At 43.0% G+C, this 19,413-nt stretch overlaps 1 protein-coding gene across 2 annotated transcripts in view; it reads left to right on the top strand.

Moving 5' to 3' along the window:
* LOC147032037 (pyruvate dehydrogenase (acetyl-transferring) kinase isozyme 2, mitochondrial-like) overlaps positions 1-19,413 on the top strand; it is a 68,870-nt gene that overhangs the window by 15,085 nt on the left and 34,372 nt on the right. For both annotated transcript variants that reach the window (XM_085869326.1, XM_085869327.1), the window contains 3 exons: positions 6,353-6,424; positions 16,296-16,477; positions 16,576-16,665. In XM_085869326.1, coding sequence (XP_085725452.1) covers positions 6,353-6,424; positions 16,296-16,477; positions 16,576-16,665 — 344 coding nt within the window. The remainder of the gene's footprint in view (positions 1-6,352; positions 6,425-16,295; positions 16,478-16,575; positions 16,666-19,413) is intronic.

Below are 19,413 nucleotides of genomic sequence, written 5' to 3'. Positions count from 1 at the left end.
CATGCAAGTCTTGTGAGGTCTTTAATCGGTTACAAGTTCGTGCAGATGAGACAGCTGGTTTAATGTTGTCCTCAAGCAAAGACGTGCTGCACTATATTTGGGCACATTGTTAGTTTTACACTATTTTTTGTTAATAAGTGACTATGCACTGTAAATAAGTTCTCACACTCTGTTTATATTTCAATGTCTAATCAAACCAGAGTTGATAGTCAACAGAAATCTAAGTTGTTGCCTGTGCTCAACGTTCGATTCAGATTGTTTAACTGACATGTTTCCCAGTCCAAAGGCAAACATTCCATACTAAACGTGACTGGTTTCACAATGTTAAAATATTAATTTTAAAAAACATGCGTTTGATTTAAAAATCACTAAAAGGCCATTTTAGTCTTTGGGAAGATCTCTGAAAAGCACCTCGACACAGAGTTAGGTTTTCTATCTCATCCAAGATTTGGTTTCTCACCACAAAGCACCAAAACAGAAGTATCAGGTAGACTTCCTTTGTAGGGATGGAAACGACACTCCATATGTTTAATACCACACAAATCGTCAAAAACACATCTGCCTCGATAAAGCACCTACCAGTGATCTGTGGATGATTTCACATCCAACAACACTCATGAAACTCCTGAACAGCATCGCTGATGGACAGGCAACAACCATGATTCAAAGAAAGATGTAGGGATGGTTTCATATGATTCTTTCTTGCGACGATCCCGACCGAATTGTTACAAAGTTATTGGCATACCATCCCTGCATCCTTTTGCATTTTTAAAACCAACTTGTGTTTTTTTACAACTTGTAGAAATAGAATTTCGATTGTTGTAATGTGCGAAAAAGGTCGCACGTTTCTCCAAACCTGAGCTTCTTGACCACAGTTGACACGTGAGCTCACAGCCAGTTATCAGTACTCTATTCAGTTTGTCGATAATTGCAGTGAGTAGATGAACATAGTGGATGGTATCTATGAAGGGAGTGACAAGCAAGACACATTAACCTTGAATGTAGAGGTGTCGTAGTCCGTTGAAGCAGGTTGTCACATCTTGGAGGAACCACCACTGAAGTGCCCTGCTCTATATTTACCTCTGCCACCGAAGGTGAAGGAGGTTATGTTTTCATCCCTCTCTGTCTGTTTGTTTGTGACTTGCAAAATCGAATATTTTTCAAGTATATTGGTTGGTCGATTTTGTTCGTCTGTCTGTCTTTGTCTTTGTCTGTCTGTTTATCGCCGACAGGTCACAATTTTAAACCGATCTTCACGAAACTTCACCACATGGTAGAGTTTGTCATAAGGAAGAAGCCTTTTGTTTTTGAGGTCAAAAGGTCAACAACTTTGGTGAGATTTCTAAATTTTCATCCGATTTACTTGAAATTTGAAGAGCATTTATATTTCAGGTCACTGAATTAAACCAGCCAATTATTAAGGTCAACATGGACCAAAAGGTCAACATAGGCCAAAGGTCAACAACTTTGGTGAAATTTCTGAAATCCTCAATTTTCATCCAATTGACTTGAAATTTGAAGGAGTTGCATATGAGGTCACTGACTTCAACCACCAATTATTGTTGAGGTGAAAGTTGTTTTATGGATTTTGCAAGTGGTGTGCTCTGCACGACGTCTTTTTCTCTTTTTCTTGTTTGTTTGTCAATCACTTGCAGGTCATAATTTGAAACCTATCTTCACGAAACTTCACGACATGGGAGAGTTTGCCATAAGGAAGAAGCCTATAGTTTTTGAGGTTAAAAGGTCAACATAGGCCAAGGGTCAACGACTTCTGTTAGATTTCTAAAATCCCTCAATTTTCATCCGATTGACTTGAAATTTGAAGAGGATTTATATTTCAGGTCACTGAATTCAATCGGTGAATTATTTTTGAGGTCAACATCAACCAAATCAGCCGAATTTCTAAAATTGTCAATTTTCATCCGATTGACTTGAAATTTGAGTATCGTGCTCTGCATGAGGTCTTCTTGTTTGTCTGTCTGTGTGCAGGATATCTCAAAAATTGTGAACAGATTTGGGTGAAATTTGGTGGGCAGATTCGTTGTGTGACGAGGAGGAACTGATTCGATTTTGGTGAAGATCCGGATCCAGATCTGACTACTAGAATTTTTTAAAGCGATTCTTCACCATTCAGAGATAGGGCAAAAATGATATATAGCACGATATCTCAAAAAGTGGTGGACGGATTCAGACGAAACTTTGTGGGCATATGTGTGTGACGGGGAAGAATTGATTCCATTTTGGTGAAGATCCGAATCCGGATCTGGATCTCACAAGTTTTTTAAGTGATTCTTCACCATTGAGAGATCAGGCTAAACTAATATATAGCACGATATCTCCAAACGTTTTCGACAAATTTGGATGAAACGTGGTGGACACGTTGGGGTGTCTGACCGCGACAAATTTATTTGATTTTGGTGAAGATCCGTATCCGAATCTGGATACGAGAAGTATTTAATTTTTTAAGTGATTCTTCACCATTGATAGATAGAGCCAAAAACGACATATAGCATGATATTTCAAAAATGTATTGGGCCAGATATGTTCTCGTGGATCAGGCATTACGTGGCGGAGGTATGTGCTCTTCCGAGTGCCCTTCTAGTTCAGTCTGTGTCCATCCAAACTGCCGGGAAGATATATCCAAGGGATGTGGAGTTAACTCAGTTTTCCCCGACTTTGTGGAGAATGTTTCTGGATGCAGCAAGCGTACATGGTGAGAGCAGATTTGATGCTTGGAATGTTGACAAACCATACGATGTTTCATTGTCACTGCTGTCAGACTTGTATAATCGAAGTTTCACTTAGCTGCAGTGAAAGTGGAGAAAATGGGCATTTCTGACTGTTCCAGGATAGAGGAGATCCCTTATCAGGAAATGGATGACTGCAAATCCACCCACTTCCATCAACTCCTTGGAATACTGTGTCTTTGTCTTTCTGTCTTTCTGTCTTTCTTACCATTGTCTTTCTGCAAGAAGAAGGTCAAATAAAAAATTCCGAAACATAGGAATGTGGAAAAAAATAGCAATTCTATGACTAAGCAGCCTGCTGAAATGATACATCATGCAGCTGTACAAGGATGAGAATATGCTGCTCCTAAGGTGTAGCACTATGGACTTTGTTTCCTTGAAAAAGTAATACTATAGGTGCAACTGCCCAATCAGTTCTTCAACGATTGTGGTTTTGGTTGGGGGAAGATAAAAGATGGTGCTGAGCAGCAGCTGTTTTGAAGACCTGGAGGGAAGAGTTACATTGAAGAGGGTGTGAGAGTTTGTTCCAAAAGCGGGGGGGAAAGAGGAATAAAAGAGTGAAGGTGAGCAGCGATTCTTGATTTTCATACTTTTACCAGAAGGGGGTTGCTGGCGGACCTTGAGCGCCCCACGGAAATTTGACAGAGCAGTGGGGGCGAGACCGGAGAGGAGACGGGAGAAGACAGAAAGACCACCGACCTGCCTGTGGTGAGAGTGTGAGAGACCCAAAGACTCATCCTCATCGCGGGAGATGTCAATGATCCTAAATGCCTTGGTTTCCACGCGTGAAACCGGGAAAGGTGAAAGAAGATTGTTGAGAAAGAAGATTAGATTTGTTGGGGGGGGGTGCAGTTTCAGACGGTCCTTTCGGAGAGACATCGTGAGATTTGTCTGGATTGAAAGACATGTTCCATGTGTGTGACCGGCTTGTGATTTATCCAGATCTGCAGTGAGCGAAGAAGTTGCTGCTTGCCAGTCTGAGGCATGGCAGATGGCACGGCAGAGGGTGGAGTCATCAGCAAAGAGATAAAGAGGATTTTCCAGTGAGTCAGAGAGATCATTGATGAAAACCAGAAAAAGAACAGGGCCCAGAACGCTACCTTGAGGAACTCCAGCCTGGACAGGAAGAGGAGATAGTCTGGTGTTGGCTTAGTGGTTAGGGTGGCGGCTTGGGATGCTAGGGTCCTGAGTTCAAGCCCCATTGGGCCGCTGAATTAATACACCAGGAGGTTAACAACCTGTCATCCTTCCGAGGTCGGCAAAATGAATACCAGTGCACTGGTAAGGGGGAGTCTGCATCAACGGCATAGCCACGTCCCAACCAATGATGCCACCAGCAGCCACAGGCTGCACTTGATAGGGAGAAAAGAAGAGGAGTTGAGAAAACTCCCTTTAGGGCCACGCGTTGGCTGCGACAGGGGAGGAAGTCTACGAGCCAAGAGTGGAGATGGCCTTGGATACCATGGGAAGAGTTTGGTGAGCAGGGCAGGGTGCCAGACTGTCAAAAGCACATGATATATCGAGGGAGATGGCTCTGATTTCATGCCTGGCAATGAGGATCTCCACGCATTGTTGGGAGAGCAAAAGCAGCATATCTAGGGTAGAGCGACCTGGTCTGAAACCAAATTGATGATCGCAAATCAAGCCATTGGAGAAGAGGAAGGATTTCATGTCTGAAGTGATGATGGATTCCATAACCTTGCTGATGATTGGGAGCAGGCTGATTGGTCTGAAGTTGCAGGGATCTGTTTTTGCACCTTTGTTATACAGAGCGGTATTGTTTGCTCATTTCCAAGCAGATGGCAGATGACCTTGAGCAAATTAATAGAACAGAGAGAGGGTGAGCAAGAGCAGAAGAGCAGGCTTTCAGGATACATGGGCTGATGCCATCTGGACCGGTTGCAGAATCAGAGTCGAGGTTTGACAGCAAATATTCCTGGCGGTGTGGGGGAGTGGGGGCAGTGCATGGAGAGTGAGTAATAGTCTTTTATGAAGAGAGCAACTCCGCTGCCAGGACGAGGCTCAGGTCTGTCATACCGGAGGAGGGAGTAACCAGGGAGAGATGCAAGGGAGTCAGAGACGTCTTGAAGGAGGAAAGTTTCTGTGAAGCAGATTATGTCTGGTTTGTCAGTGGCAACCTGTATGGAGAGATCAGTCAGGTTTCAGCGAAGGCCCCAGATGTTTGAGGTCCTCACTGTTAAATAAGAGGGAGGGGAGGAGGCTTTGGGTGCCTGGGAGAGTAGGACTAGGGAGGAGGGGGAGGTAAAGAGGGTTGTTTAAAGAGTATGGGGGATTGCAGAAGAGTGAGGGTAGAAGGCCAGATGAGGAAGAGAAAAGGCTCGGTGGTGATGGGTTGAGGTACAGTGGGGAGTAATAAGAGAGGGGGCAGGGCAGAGGGCAGTTGAATATTGGAGGAGGTGGAGTGATGAGATGGAAGAGAGAGGGTGGGGAAGGAGGCAGCCGTGTGGATGTGAGGGGGGCAATTTTGAGAAGGGTGAGTGAGGGGGGAGATTTGAGGGAGAAGGGTGAGGGTGGAGTTTTTGAATAAGGTGAGAGGGAAGCTTTTAGAGGAAGGGGGAGACAATGAAAGCAGGTGTGGCCATGGTGCAGGAGGGTGATTGGAGAGGTGAGGAGAGGGTAAGGATGAAACTTGGTCGAGGTATGGTGAGGAAGGGAGTGGGCAGAGGGAGGTACAAGATTTGAGGGATTGGGAAGAGGGGGAGGTGTGCTGAGAGGAAGGTAGGAGCATGTTTGTGATGATGAGTGTACTGATTGAGAGAGGGAGATATCTGTTAGGTTAGAATGGAGCACACAGATGTTAGAACACCACACAGTTTGGGACAACAGTGGAGAAGCTGATACTGAAACAGAAGACAGTGAAGAGGTGCCAAGAGCGGAGGTAGGATGAGGGGCAAGATGGGAGGGGTAAGGAGAAGTGATAAACAGGTGAGGGGTTAGGAGGGGGTATATTTAAGTATGTGGGGTGAATTGGCACTGAAGTTGGAAAAAAAGGACGATTGATGGAACACGAACAAGCATTCCAAACTGTGATTTAAATTTATTTAAGTCAGAGATGCTATTGCATATGTTCTAACATTTATGAACAAACATTACTTGTTGGACAGGGGTGGGAAACTCAACTACAAGTATTGGTGCCTTGTGGCCCATAGAATATCTTCAGATGTCTTCAGATGACCTCAATGCACATGTTTGGATGATTGAGAAAATTATTTGGAGAGGAAAGTTCAGATAATGGTGGTTGGAGAAGATGGAAGGGGAAAGAAGAGTGTTCCATAGGATAAGAGAGTCATGGGGTTCAAAATAATATTTTTTGCAAAGGTCATGTATGGATTGTAGCTAATGTAAATATTGATCTTCACCATCAAGATATCTCTGCTCGTCATGATTTGGTGAATGTTTAAGCTGTGAACATGTCGCGAAATATCAAACATGAAATAAAGCTTTGGTCGTACCAGCGGTGTCCTTAATTTGTTTATGCAAGTTGGAGTTTGTTTGTATTTTGATATCTACATCTGTGTTTGCTTATAATGACATAACCCTGAATCTAATAGCGCTCCTCTTTTTTTTGTTTTTCCTGCTTGCAGGTATGTGCAAAGCTTTCTAGAAATGCTGGAATATGAAGGGAGAGATCCAAGCGACCACAAAAATTTGAAAAAGTGAGTTACATATTGTCACATGTACCCTTCCCTACACTACAAGTAATAAAAGACTGGCACTGTATATGCTGGGAGTTGATATCCTTTGGCTCATCCTTTTAAGGCTAAATTTGTAAGATTGTCCACCCGAACAGTAGAGTGACGAGCCGCTGCACTTGTGTATTTAAAACACATGTGATGAGCCAAACAAAGGGATTAGCCTAGTTACACTGCGCTCGCGGAGCGAAAAGCAGGGTTTCAGCGATCAGTCGTGCATGTGCCTTACGTATGTATGTGTCTGCATTTTTAAAATCCATTTTCTCAGCAACCGTTAGTCTGATTCACACTAAATTTTCCAAGTAGGTGCGCCTCCTGTAGAATTTTTAGTCATAAGTATGACGTCATATGTCACGTGGTACAGGTGTCATCTTGGAAAAATCGAAACATTTTGCACCTCTATATCTCTGAAACCGCTGCATGGGAAAAAAATTAAAACGTGGCTCATTGCCAAGTACTCCCCATCGGGAATAAGATATGTCGATGATGATGTCATCGGTGCATTTATTATGACGTCATAATTTGACAAGTGCAACGCTTGATCTGGTCAGTATGAAAAAAACAATTCTCTGCTATTGTTGAAACCGCAAACCGATTAATGCAAAACTTTAACTAACTGATCAACTAATCATGGGAAATATAGTTTGATGAAAGTGACATCATCGGTCACTGGTCTGACACCATATTGGATCAAAGAAGAAAATAAAAAAACGAGAGTTTGCTTGCACCAAGTCCTACTCAAGACTGCACAGAGTAAGTGTTCTATGAATACCATCTGGTTAATTAATTAATTTTCCTCCAGGTGTTTTCAATTAACCAAATGGGACATTGCAGGAATTATGATGAAAACAGATGCACATGGGAACTTAGAAAAAGTTATTCCATATAGAACCTGCACATGCGATAGATGATATAACGGAATTCCAAACACAAAATTTACTATTATTAATCACAATAAAACCTAACAGGAACGGCAAAGAAACTAATTCCCCAAGGTGACGATGTTGCCGAGCCCACCGGGCACCATCCAACGGTGTGCCATGTACAAAGATGGTCTCATCGAATCGACGCCAATCCTGAACCAATCAGTGCCATAACTGCCAAGTAAGGCAGGCAAATGGTGTGCCGTATTGCTCACCACCACTCAGAGCCAGCCATCCTGGAGGGTCTTCCACCCCACCTGATGAACATTCATACTGCAATTAAAGCACGCCCATTTTCTAAAGCGAATTCACTGTAAGTTATACTCTGCTTGGAGCTTCCAGGAGGGCTGGCAGGATAGCTTAGACTTCCACACACTCCCGTCTGAAATGCCTGGCGTGTGTTCAAATGTCAACCTAAGTGGCAACTGTCACCCGAGTGTTTCACATGCAGTGCGATGCTTCAGTGTATGTGCCGTCCTCCAGTTGGCTGGATGTGAGTACCTCTCTTACCTGCCATGGCACTTCAGCGAAGGACTTCTGCGACTCATTGGGACTGACACAATCAGTCAACTTCCCAAACCGGATCTCACCAACGGTGCTCCATCTCTTCTGGATTTGATTTTGACCAATTTCACAAAAATTTTCTGCCTTTCTTCTTCTGCTCCAATCAGCTCATCTCACAATATGCTTGTGAAAGCAGTCATCTCTCTGGCTGTTATTAGAGAACCACTTCAGCGCCGACGAGTCTGGCATTTCACTCAGGCTAACTGGCAGGGTCTGCAAGCAGCCATCAAACTTCTAGACTGGCCTTCCATTTCTACTCTCGCCAACATCAACTCATCCTGGGAATTTTTTCAAAGAAACTTGCTCTCCCTCATGCACGGATTTATCCATCTCATCTTCAGTTGTCATACCCTTCCTGCCACCCTTGGTTCACTGAAGCTTGTGGTGAGGCAGTTGCCCTGAAACAATTTGCCTTCACCTCATGGAAGGCAAATCCTACGAAAGGCAATCTCAGTTCCTTCCACAAATCCTGGAACAAGTGTGAGTCTACCCTCAAGAGAGCCAGAAAACAACATCTTTCTCATTTCAAGTCTGAACTGACAAACCTGCCTCCCTCCTCCGAATTTGGTGGTGTCTGGTTAAGTCTCTTTCTGGTGTATGTTCCCCCTCCATCCCCTCCCTTACCACAAATGGCCGCACAGTGGACACTGCACGTGAAAATGCTGAATGCCTAAACTCTGTGTTTGTTTTTAAATGTTGTGTCCCAAACCCATCGCTTTCTGTGCCAACCTTACCCAGTCGCACCCAGCTGTCCCTGGACTCTGTGCGCTTTTCTCCTGACAAGGTGGAGAGCTTGCTGTCAAACCTCGACTCAGATTCTGCAACCGGTCCAGATAGCATCAGCCCTCGTGTTCAAAAACTGCTCTGCTGCTCTTGGTCACCCTCTCATTTACTCAAGGTCATCTGCTCTATGCTTGAAAATCAGCAAACATTACCGCTCTGCATAAAAAAGGTGCAAAAACTAATCCCTGCAACTACAGACCAATCAGCCTGCTCCCAATCATCACAAAGGTTATGGAATCCATCATTATTTCCGCCATCAAATCCTTCCTCTTCGCAAATGGATTGATTTCCGACCATCATTTTGGATTTTGACCGGGTCACTCAATCCTGGATATGTTCTGCTTTCCCAACAGTGGATGAAGGTCCTAAATGACAAACATGAGATGAGAGCCATCTCTCTGGACATATCGCGAGCTTTCGATATGGTCTGGCATCCTGCACTGCTCACCAAACTCTTTTCTTATGGTATCCAAGGCCATCTCCACTCATGGCTCGCAGACTTCCTCTCCTGTTACAGTCAACATATGGCTCTTAATGAAAGTCTCTCATCTCATCTCATCTCATCTCCTCTTTCCATCCAGGTTGGAGTTCCTCAAGGCAGTGTTCTTGGCCCTGTGCTTTTTCTGGTTTTCATCAATGATCTCTCAGATTCTCTGGAAAATCCTCTTTCTCTTTGCTGATGACTCCACGCTCTGTCGTACCATCTGTCATCCTTCTGATCGGCAGGTTGCAGCCTCTTCACTCTCTGCAGACCTGGATAATATCACAAGCTGGTCCAACACTTGGAACATGTCTTTTCAATCCTGACAAATCTCACGCCCTCATCATGTCTCTCCGAAAGGACTGTCTGGAAACACCCTCCCCTCCCCCCCCACCCCCACCCCCCCCCAATCTGCTTTCTCCACAATCCCCTTGAAATCCTTTCATTCAATCTTTTCGGTCTCACGATCTTCCACGATCTTTCCTGGGAAAACCACGTCTCCAAGCTGGCCTCCAAAGCCAGTCACCGACTCGGCATCCTACGTTATGCAAAGTCCTTCCTCGGCACACATGAGTTTCTAACCACTTACAAAGCTTTCATCTGCAGTTTGATGGAGTGCTGCTCTCCCCTTTGGGGTGGTGCTCCTGCCTCACACCTACCTTGTCTGCACACTGTGGGAACCAAGAGTTTTAGAATCATTGGTACTGTATCTCCCGTGATGAAGCTGAGTCTTTGGGTCTCTCACCAGAGGCAGGTCTGTGCTCTTTCAGTCTTCTACCACCTGCTCTCTGCCCCACCCACCCCCCACCCCCAACTCTGTCTGTGATCTACCCCCACCCCCTATATTTCCACAGGGCGCTCAAGATTATCCAAAAAAACCCCTTCTGTTGAAACTGCCAAAATCAAGAATCGCTGCTCACCTTCACTCTTTCATTCCTCTGTTTTTTTTTTCCTACCTCTGAAACAAACTCCCATGCACTCTTCAATCCCACTTTCAACTTCAACCCTACAGGTCCTGAGTTCAAGCCCCGTTGGCCACTGAATTAACACCTGGGGGTTGACTCAGCTTGTCATCCTTCCGAGGTCGGCGAAATGAGTACCAGTGTAGCAGCCAAAAGGCTGCACACGAAGGGAAGGGGTATTGACGGATTTATGAAATCTGGTATTGGTGCGGTGCAGCCATGATGGGCCAAATGGCCTCCTCCTGTACAAAAATTTCCTTGTAATTCCATGTAAAGGTTCCCTGGCCGACTCCACAAGAAACTTGAAGTATTGGTGCCATTGAAGAAGTAGTAGTCAGAGCTTTCAGTAATCGATGATGACAATGTGCATTGGAACATCGATTTTAATGCCATAAAATTAAAAATAATTGTTTGCCTGCAAGAATTGTCTCGATGAACTTTATTGAGTTTGAGGTCATTCACTTGTGCTTCAAATTTTTCTTTGGCTTGGAGCTTCCAGTAACTCATGATTTTGGGTATATGAGAGCAATAAAATGAAATGGATTTATTTATTTATTTATTTATTTATTAAATGCAAAAATTATGCCATTGGAATTGGTGATCAAGCCCTTGTCGAGGACGGTGACAGCGATATATCTCCACAAAGAATTTCCATATTGGACGGCTCTATACCAAACCTACTTCCTGTCCATTGACTTGTATTTGCCTTGTAACTTTATACACTTGCATCGCAACCCATTATTACCCCACGTGCGGGAAGCAAAAAGCAAGGTGAAGAAATTGGTTCAGTCTGTGTCTACGAATGTCAGTTTATGATCGAGGAACAACATCATTTCAACTGAATGTTATATTTTGAACACGAATCAGAAAACACACTTTAAGTTAAGCAGTACTTTGCCTCTGCATTCATCCTGATTACACATGTGCAGATAGGAGTGAGATATATATATATATATATATATATATATATATATATATATATATATATATATATATATATATATATATATATATATATATATATATATGTAGGTATATATACACACACACACACTACCTGTCAAGTTTTAGAACACCCCCATTTTCCAGTTTTTACTGAAATTTCAGCAGTTTAATGTTTCAATGTACTCTGAAATTAAAGCATAGAAAAAAAATAAACAATTGCAGATAAAAAATAAATCATGGAATCGTTTTGTTGAACAAAATTTAATAAAAATTTTGACTCATCAAAGTAGCCACCTTGTGCAGATATAACAGCTGAACATACTCGTGGCATTCTTTACACAATGGAAATCAAATATTGTTCGGAAAGTTCTTCCCAACACTGTTGCAGAAGTTCCCACAAATGTGTTGCACTTGCAGGTTGCTTTGCTTTCACCCTTCTGTCCAGTTCATCCCAAACCAGCTCGATGGGGTTTAAGTCTAGAGACTGTGCTGGCCATTCCATGATTTGAAGCCTCACATCTTGTTCTTTTCTTCTAAGGTAGTTCTGAGATAGCCTGGAGGTATGTTTTGGGTAATTATCTTGCTGTGGGATGAACCCCTGACCAACTGGCGTGGACCAGAGGGTATTACATGGCGCTGCAAAATCCTGTGGTAGCCCTTTTAGTTCAGGGTGCCAGTCATTCTGTGCAAGTCGCCGACTCTGGATCCAGCAAAAGAGCCCCAGATCATCACGCTTCCTCCTCCATGTTTGACAGTTGGTGTCACACACTGAGGAACCATCATTTCACCTACTCGTCGGCATACAAAAACCCTGCGTGATGGATCGAAGATTTCAAATTTTAAATTCATTGGTCCATAAGACCTTCTTCCAGTTTTCAGTAGTCCACTGGTGGTGCTTCATTGTCCAGGCAAGCCTCTTTTTCTTATTTTGCCATCTTAGCATTGGCTTTCTTACTGCCACTCGACTTGTCAAAGCTGCAGCTCGAAATCCTCTCTTCACAGTTGAAACTGAGACTTCCTTTCTTCGACCAGTGTTGAGCTGTTCTTGAAGCTGCTGTCCTGTGAGCCGCCTATCACCAAGCTGTTGACTCAGAAACTTGTCTTCTGATTGTCTTGTGGCTTTGGGTCTGCCAGACCTCTTCCTGTCAGAGTTTCCTCCAGTTTCCAAGTGCCTTTTGATGGTGTAGGAAACTGTACTCACTGACACCTTGGCTTGCTTTGCTATTTCTCTTAAGGAAAGACCTACACTTTTAAGGGTTGTAATGGTCTGTCTGTCTTCCTTTGTTAATTGTCTTTTTCTCGCCATTATGATCGCAATGACTACTTCCTGCAGTGCATTATTGTACAAATCATGCTTCAGAGGGTGTCGCAACACAGTCTGTTCCAACACTGCTTTTATACAGACAGAGGGTTTGTAACTAATCAACAAAAGTTGGGACACCTGTAGGAATTGTTTGCATCAAATTTCAAGGCTTAATTTACTTCCATTGCTGCAGAACAGCTGCAATTACTAACCCATTAATTGTTCCCTAAAAGGGCCTTTTTAACAACTCTGAAATTTATATTATTTTCCAGTTTTTGCTAACCTAAACTTTCTTTTTTTAACCTCTGGCAGGTTACTGCTTCGCTTTGTACGATTTCAGGTTATTCACTAGACTTCAGCTGCTTAAATTTTAGTAAAAACTGGAAAAATGGGGGTGTTCTAAAACTTTTGACCAGTAGTGTGTGTGTGTGTGTGTGTGTGTGTGTGTGTGTGTGTGTGTGTGTGTGTGTGTGTGTGTGTGTGTGTGTGTGTGTGTGTGTGTGTGTGTGTGTGTGTGTGTGTGTGTGTGTGTGTGTGTGTGTGTATACATATATATATATATATATATATATATATATATATATATATATATATATTGCTCTATCTGCCTATCTGGCAGTCAAACAAAAATTAAATTCATTCCAAACAGGAAACTTTTCAATGATGCCATAAAGGACACAAACAACAGGCACGAAGAACTCATGTAACGAGATGTAATTTTTTAATGTTTTTTTTTCTACAACCTAGTTGACTCATATGATCATGTGCTTGTGAAGGTCAACATCTCTCTGGCCATTCTCAGAGAACAGCCTCAGCACCAGTGAGTGGCAGTTCATTCAGGCAAACTGGCAGAGACGACAAACAGCCATCACACTTTAGGACTGGTCTGCTCTATCTACCACCCCTGATATTTATTTGGCCTGGGAATTCTTCCACAGAAGCCTGCTGTCTCTCTTGTGCGTAAATTAATCCCACCTCGTCTTCAATTATCTTACCCATCCTCCCGCTCTTGGTACTTGGAATCCTGTGGTGAGGCAGTTTCTTTAAAACAACTTGCATTGTCCTCCTGGAAGGCAATTCCAATTGAAGGCAAACTCCCAGAGTTCCCATTTCCCAGAGCCCAGAAGAATTCCCAGAACATTCCACAAACCCCATAACAAGTGTGTTTCTATTCGCAAGAGAGCCAAAAAAACATCTGCCCAATCTCAAGAATGAACTTTCAAACTTGTCTCCCCCCCCCCTCTAAAACCTGGTGGTGCCTTGTCAAGTCAATCTCTGGTATGTGCTCCCCTTCCATCCCTTCCCTCACTTCAAATGACATAACTGACTCTGCTCGTGAGAAGGCTGAATGCCTCAATTCTGTTATTGCTTCAAAATCCTGTGTCCCAAACCCATCCCTCTCTGAAGCCATCCTTCCCAGTCGTACCCAACTGCTTCTGAATTACGTGTCTTTCGCACCTGAGAAAGTGAAAAGTTTCTGGCAACCCTCAACTCCAACTCTGCAACTGGACCAGACAGCATCAGCTCATGTGTCCTAAAAGTCAGGGCTATCTCTCGGGACATATATTGAGCTTTTGATACAGTTTGGCATCCCGCCTTGCTCTCCAAACCGCCTGCCTATGGAATCCAAGGCCAACTCCACTCGTAGATTACTGACTTACTCCACTCTCGTAGTCAATGTGTGGCTCTCAACAGAATCCTTTCTTCTCCTCTCTCTGTCAAGGCTGGTGTACCACAAGGCAGTGTTGTAGGCTACATTCTATTCCTAATCTTCATCAATGATCTCACTGATTCTCTGGACAAATGCTCTTTAACTCTTTGCTGATGACTCCACTCTCTGCCGTGACATTCCTCATCCTTATGACAGACAGGCGGCTGCCTCTTCCCTTTCCTCAGACCTTGACAAAATCACAAACTGGTCAAACACTTGGAACAAGTCTTTCAATCCTGAGAAATCCCACACCCTCACTCTCTTTCTCCAAAAGGATCATACCACAAACCCTGCCATCTACTTTCTCAACAACCATCTCGAAGAGGTTTCGTTGCCCAAACTCTTGGGTCTCACTCTCAGTGATGACCTCCATTGAGCAAACCACATTTCAAAATTGGCCTCCAAAGCCAGATGCCGAATGGGCATCCTCCCTCATGCAAACTTCTTCATTGGCACACGTGAGCTCCTATCCACCGACAAGGCTTTCATCCGCAGCTTTATGGAGCACTGCTATCCCCTCTGGGCTGGCTCCCGTGCCTCACATCTTGCTCAGCTTGACTGTGGAAAGTAAGGCTTTCAAGATCATTGGAATCTCTCATCGCAGACAGGTTGATGGTCTCTCTGTCATTTTCCTCCTCATTTCTGGTCTTGCACCCTTTGCCCTCTCCATATTCTACCCTGCCCAAGTATCTGCAGAACGTACGTGGTCCACCAGCAACCCCCTCCTCGTGAAACTGCCTAAATACAGAACCACTTCTCATCTCCACTCATTTATTCCTCTCTTTTCCCACCTATGGAACCACCTTCCACACACTCTTCAATCTCATTCTTCCCTCCAAGTGTTCAAGACAGCTGTTCATCACCATCTCAGGTCATCCCCCATCCAAAGCCATGATCTTTTCTACACCCTTTTCCTTACATTTGCAGAAGTGTAGAAACACTCCATTTTTTGTGGGTTTTTTTTTTCACTCCTCACTTCAATGTCTTGTTAATTATCTAAGTAATTGTTAATTACTTATCCGTAGGTGGATGGAAGTTATGTTTTCATCCATGTCTGTCTGTCTGTCTGTCGGTCTGTTCTTGTCTGAGCAAGATATCTCAAAAAGTTATGGTTGTATTCGGACGAAATTTGGTGGACAATTTGGGAATGTGACAAGGAGGAAATGATTAGAGTTTCGTGATGGTCTGGATCTGAATACTAGAATTTTTTTAAGTGTCTTCACTATTGGGAGATGGGGCCAAAACGATATATATATATATATATATATATATATATATATATATATATATATATATATATATATATATATATATATATATATATATATATATATATATATATATATATAGCATGATGTCTCAACAAGTTATAGATGGATTCGGATGAAACTTGGTGGACAGGTTGGGTTTGTGACAAGGACGAATTGATTCGATTTTGGTTTTGGTCTGGACGCAGTTCCGGCTTATCAGTGCGATACAAAACGTAAATTGTTTAGCCTGGCAAAGGTATCCCCTCTATCGAGTGCTGTTTTCGTTTTATCCGTATAGAAAAATAGTTTCATAATTTTTAGTTGAGATATTCATGTTAGTGGAATTAATTGAAATTAACACTCAATGGCATAATTATTAAAGCATCCGCTCCGAGTGTGCGAGGTCGGCTGTTCGAACCCCAGCCGAGTCATACCAAAGACTTTAAAAACAGTCCATGCTGCTTCCTTGCTTGACGTTCAGCATTTAGAAGGATAAAGCGTGGACAATCCCCATAGTTTGGCATCAATGGGGAGGAAGAAATTCCTCTTGAGGAAATGCCCCGCTGAGTGCGGTGAGAAATGTGGTGCCATTGTTGTGATGTTGCTGATGCCCAGAGTACCCCAGGAAGTGATGGCAATTCCTCCAAGCTCAGTGACTGTACTTGTCTCTTCTAACGTGTGCGTGTGCGTGCGTGCGTGCGTGCGTGTGTGTGAGCTCCACTACGAACCCTTACATCCTGTTTATAAACAAAAGGAATTACATTTTAACAAAATCCTTGAAACGATTAACCATTTGTTGACGGTTGCTTTTTTGTTGTTGTTGTTGTTTGTAAAGAACTTTATGGAATTGTGGTTCACTTTTCTAAGAGTTGAATCAAATAACACTAAAAGCTCTTTCCCCTTCCCCCTGCAGCTTTTTGGACACTTTGATTACCATTCGCAATCGACACAACAATGTAGTACCAACCATGGCACAAGGGGTTGTAGAGTACCGTGGAGCTTATGGTGGGGAGACGAGCACTGTGAATATTCAGTATTTCCTGGACAGGTTCTACCTCAGTCGAATCTCCATCAGAATGTTGATTAACCAGCACGGTGAGTCTTTATCGGATTGTGGTTGAATCACTCGGACAAAAGTTAAGAGGGTGGACCTGAAGTGTTGCATTTTATTTCTATGCTTTGTTCCTTTTCAGCTTTACTTTTTGGGGACAATGACAACCCAGTTCACCCCCAGCACATCGGAAGTATTGACCCTGCTTGTGACGTGATGCATGTTGTCCAAGGTATGCAATACTTTTTGGGGGGAGGGGGGCACTCATGTTATATTTGTAAAAATGCAATATTGGAAACATCACCCAATTTAATTTGCCATTTTAATGATTGTTGCATTTTCTTGTGACTACCAGCAATGTAGTTTGATGGTTTGGGAAGCATAATTAAGAAATTATGGAGTTTTTTTTTATTTTCACTTTACCATTTGTTTTTGATAATCTCACATGTATGCACACATTTTGAGCCTCATACATTGACGATCCATTCTTTCACAATGTTGGAAGTCCATTTGAGCTATCCTGGCTGTCTGTATTCACATCCCAGCACTTCTATTTTATCCGCTGTAGAATATCTATCCAAGTGGAGATTACGTGCTGCCATTGCCATGTCCTATTGGGAATACATTAGGTGGTTTCACATTGCCTTCCCATTGAAAAATCAATGGGTGCGGTGGCCGATTTCAAACAAATATGAAAGGGGTGGTGGAAGTGGCCCTATTTTCAAAGCCCCCCCCTCCCCACTCTTAAAGGAGTATATAAACTCTGGTCTCTACTTTCCTGCTTAATCCTTGCAGATGATGACTTGTTGAAATGTTGGGCCTGAGACTTTGATAATACAAAAAGATTGGTTGGTCGTCACTTCACATTTCTATTCGATGAGCATCCTTCATGTCCACATACAAGTGTGAGTAAGTGGTATGGTCATCTAAAAGTTCTCACCGAAGGAAAGATGATGAATTGCTTGACTGCAACTTACAAAGATAACAGTTAGTGGTCAGATTCTATTTTTGGGGAAGAGAATCCAAATTGGACATATCAGAGGTGAGACTTCTCCCTTATTGTGCTACCTTGCCAATCTCCTGGAATTAACGTAACTGTACTTGTATAATTATTCCAATGCAAAAAAAACTTCCTCTTGTCGAAAGATACCATGTGTCTTTTTATGTCCACAAACTTGGTACAAGTTTGATGACCAGCACTGTGAAAACACCCCAAATGTCATTGAATATGGTTACCCACTGTGGATTGCTGTTGCAACTTCTCATCTTCTCCCCCCCCCCCAACCCCCAAAACCATTGAGGCCATCAAATCTAAGTGCCTCTGTATCAATGGCGTCTTTTATAGGAAGCTGTCTGCTTGTCTTGAGGATCATGGATAGGAAAGCGAGAGATGGGATGGGATAAACCAGAACAAAAGAGTGTGTTGCCCCCCCCCCCCTAATGGCATTGTCCAACATGTACTATATTGTTGCACAGAGTGTGTGAAACTCCATATAATGAGCTTTTAGTTGCATTCTTTTTGGTCATGGCTTCTTTCTTGCCTCCTGTCCATTGAGCCCAGCTTTGTGAAGGGAACGGGATATTGTAGATCGATGAACACGAACGCCATCTCAGACATAGAGCCTTGCAGATCTTTCAAAGTCATTGTTGGATCGATGGTGACATCCAGAACCAGTTTCCTGCTTGCCCGGCTGCTAAGTTTGGATGGGCGACCTGATCTGGGTAGAGTCTGGGTGCCATGATACATCTTCCACTTCTTAATGATGGATTTCATCATACTCAAAGGAATAACGAGTGACTTTGAAATCTTCATAAACCCTCTCCTGAACCACTTCTCCACCACTTTATGTCTGACTTCTTTGGAAAGTTCCTTGGTCTTCATGTTTTCCTTGATGGTTGACCAAGTGAGTTGCACCTTGAAACTCCTTCGATCAGTGAGGGAGTTTTTCTTTTTTTTTCAGTTAAACCACTGAATACATACAGGTGAAACCTATTATACTTATTGTGTAACCTTTCAAACAAATAATTTACTCGTGAAGTGATTTAGAGTTCATTAGGGAAAGGGTTTGAATAATTATGCCATTGAGAATCATCTGATTTTCTCTGTTATAATCTAAGTTATTCACATTTCATCTGCATTTTTAAAAAAAAGATTTTGGCTTATCACTTTTGAGTAGTTTCTGAAGACTATATTAAGTTTGATTTTTAAAACATCATGAAATGAGCTCAGGTAGTATCGAAATGTGAAAACCTTGGAGACGGTGAATACTTTTGCAGGCCAATGTATGTAAAAGGTGGAATAAAATGCCTGATGTTTCTGTTTTTTTTTTTAATTTGGGGGAGTTGTAATCATACAAGGAAAGGTGAGTGGGAGGTAAATACTTATGTGGCACTACGATTTGATTGGCAAGTGACATCACACATTTCAAAGTCCTTCCCCACCGAGGCAAAGGTCCAGCATGAACACCTTTGTGTTATTCCTTTAAATCGGTTGTATAGCACCGGTGATCTGAGAGCGAGTGGGGTTGGTCATTCTTTCCCATGCACGTAGCAATAAGTACATGTTCTTCCAATAACTTTTCTTAACTGTGATTAAAAAAAACACAAGATACGGTTGTTTAATGTGTATTGCGAATAATTTCCATAGAATCGGTGCACAGTGTAATTGTATATCACGTACCAGCAAATAGAACTCGTCGCTTTGCTGACTGGTCAATAAAGTGGCCGAGTGGGGGGGGGTCAGGGGAGAAAGAGGGAGGGAGAGGGAGAGAGGGAGAAAGAGGGAGGGAGAGGGAGAGAGAGAGAGAGAGAGAGAGAGAGAGAGAGAGAGAGAGAGAGAGAGAGAGAGAGAGAGAGAGAGAGAGGTGTCGGGTGAGAGGGGTAAGGGGAGGCAGAGAGGATGAAGAAAGAGGAGTTGTGGGGGAGGTGGGCTCTGCGACAGCTCACCAAACGCTGCAATTCACTGTGGGAGGGAGAGGTG

This window comes from Eptatretus burgeri, chromosome 2, assembly GCF_056783735.1.
Source record: "Eptatretus burgeri isolate ZD-2024b chromosome 2, Ebu_testis_v1, whole genome shotgun sequence".
Classification (NCBI taxonomy): domain Eukaryota; kingdom Metazoa; phylum Chordata; class Myxini; order Myxiniformes; family Myxinidae; genus Eptatretus; species Eptatretus burgeri.
Note: the sequence above shows the minus strand (reverse complement) of the source record. Positions and strands in the feature narration are given on the sequence as shown.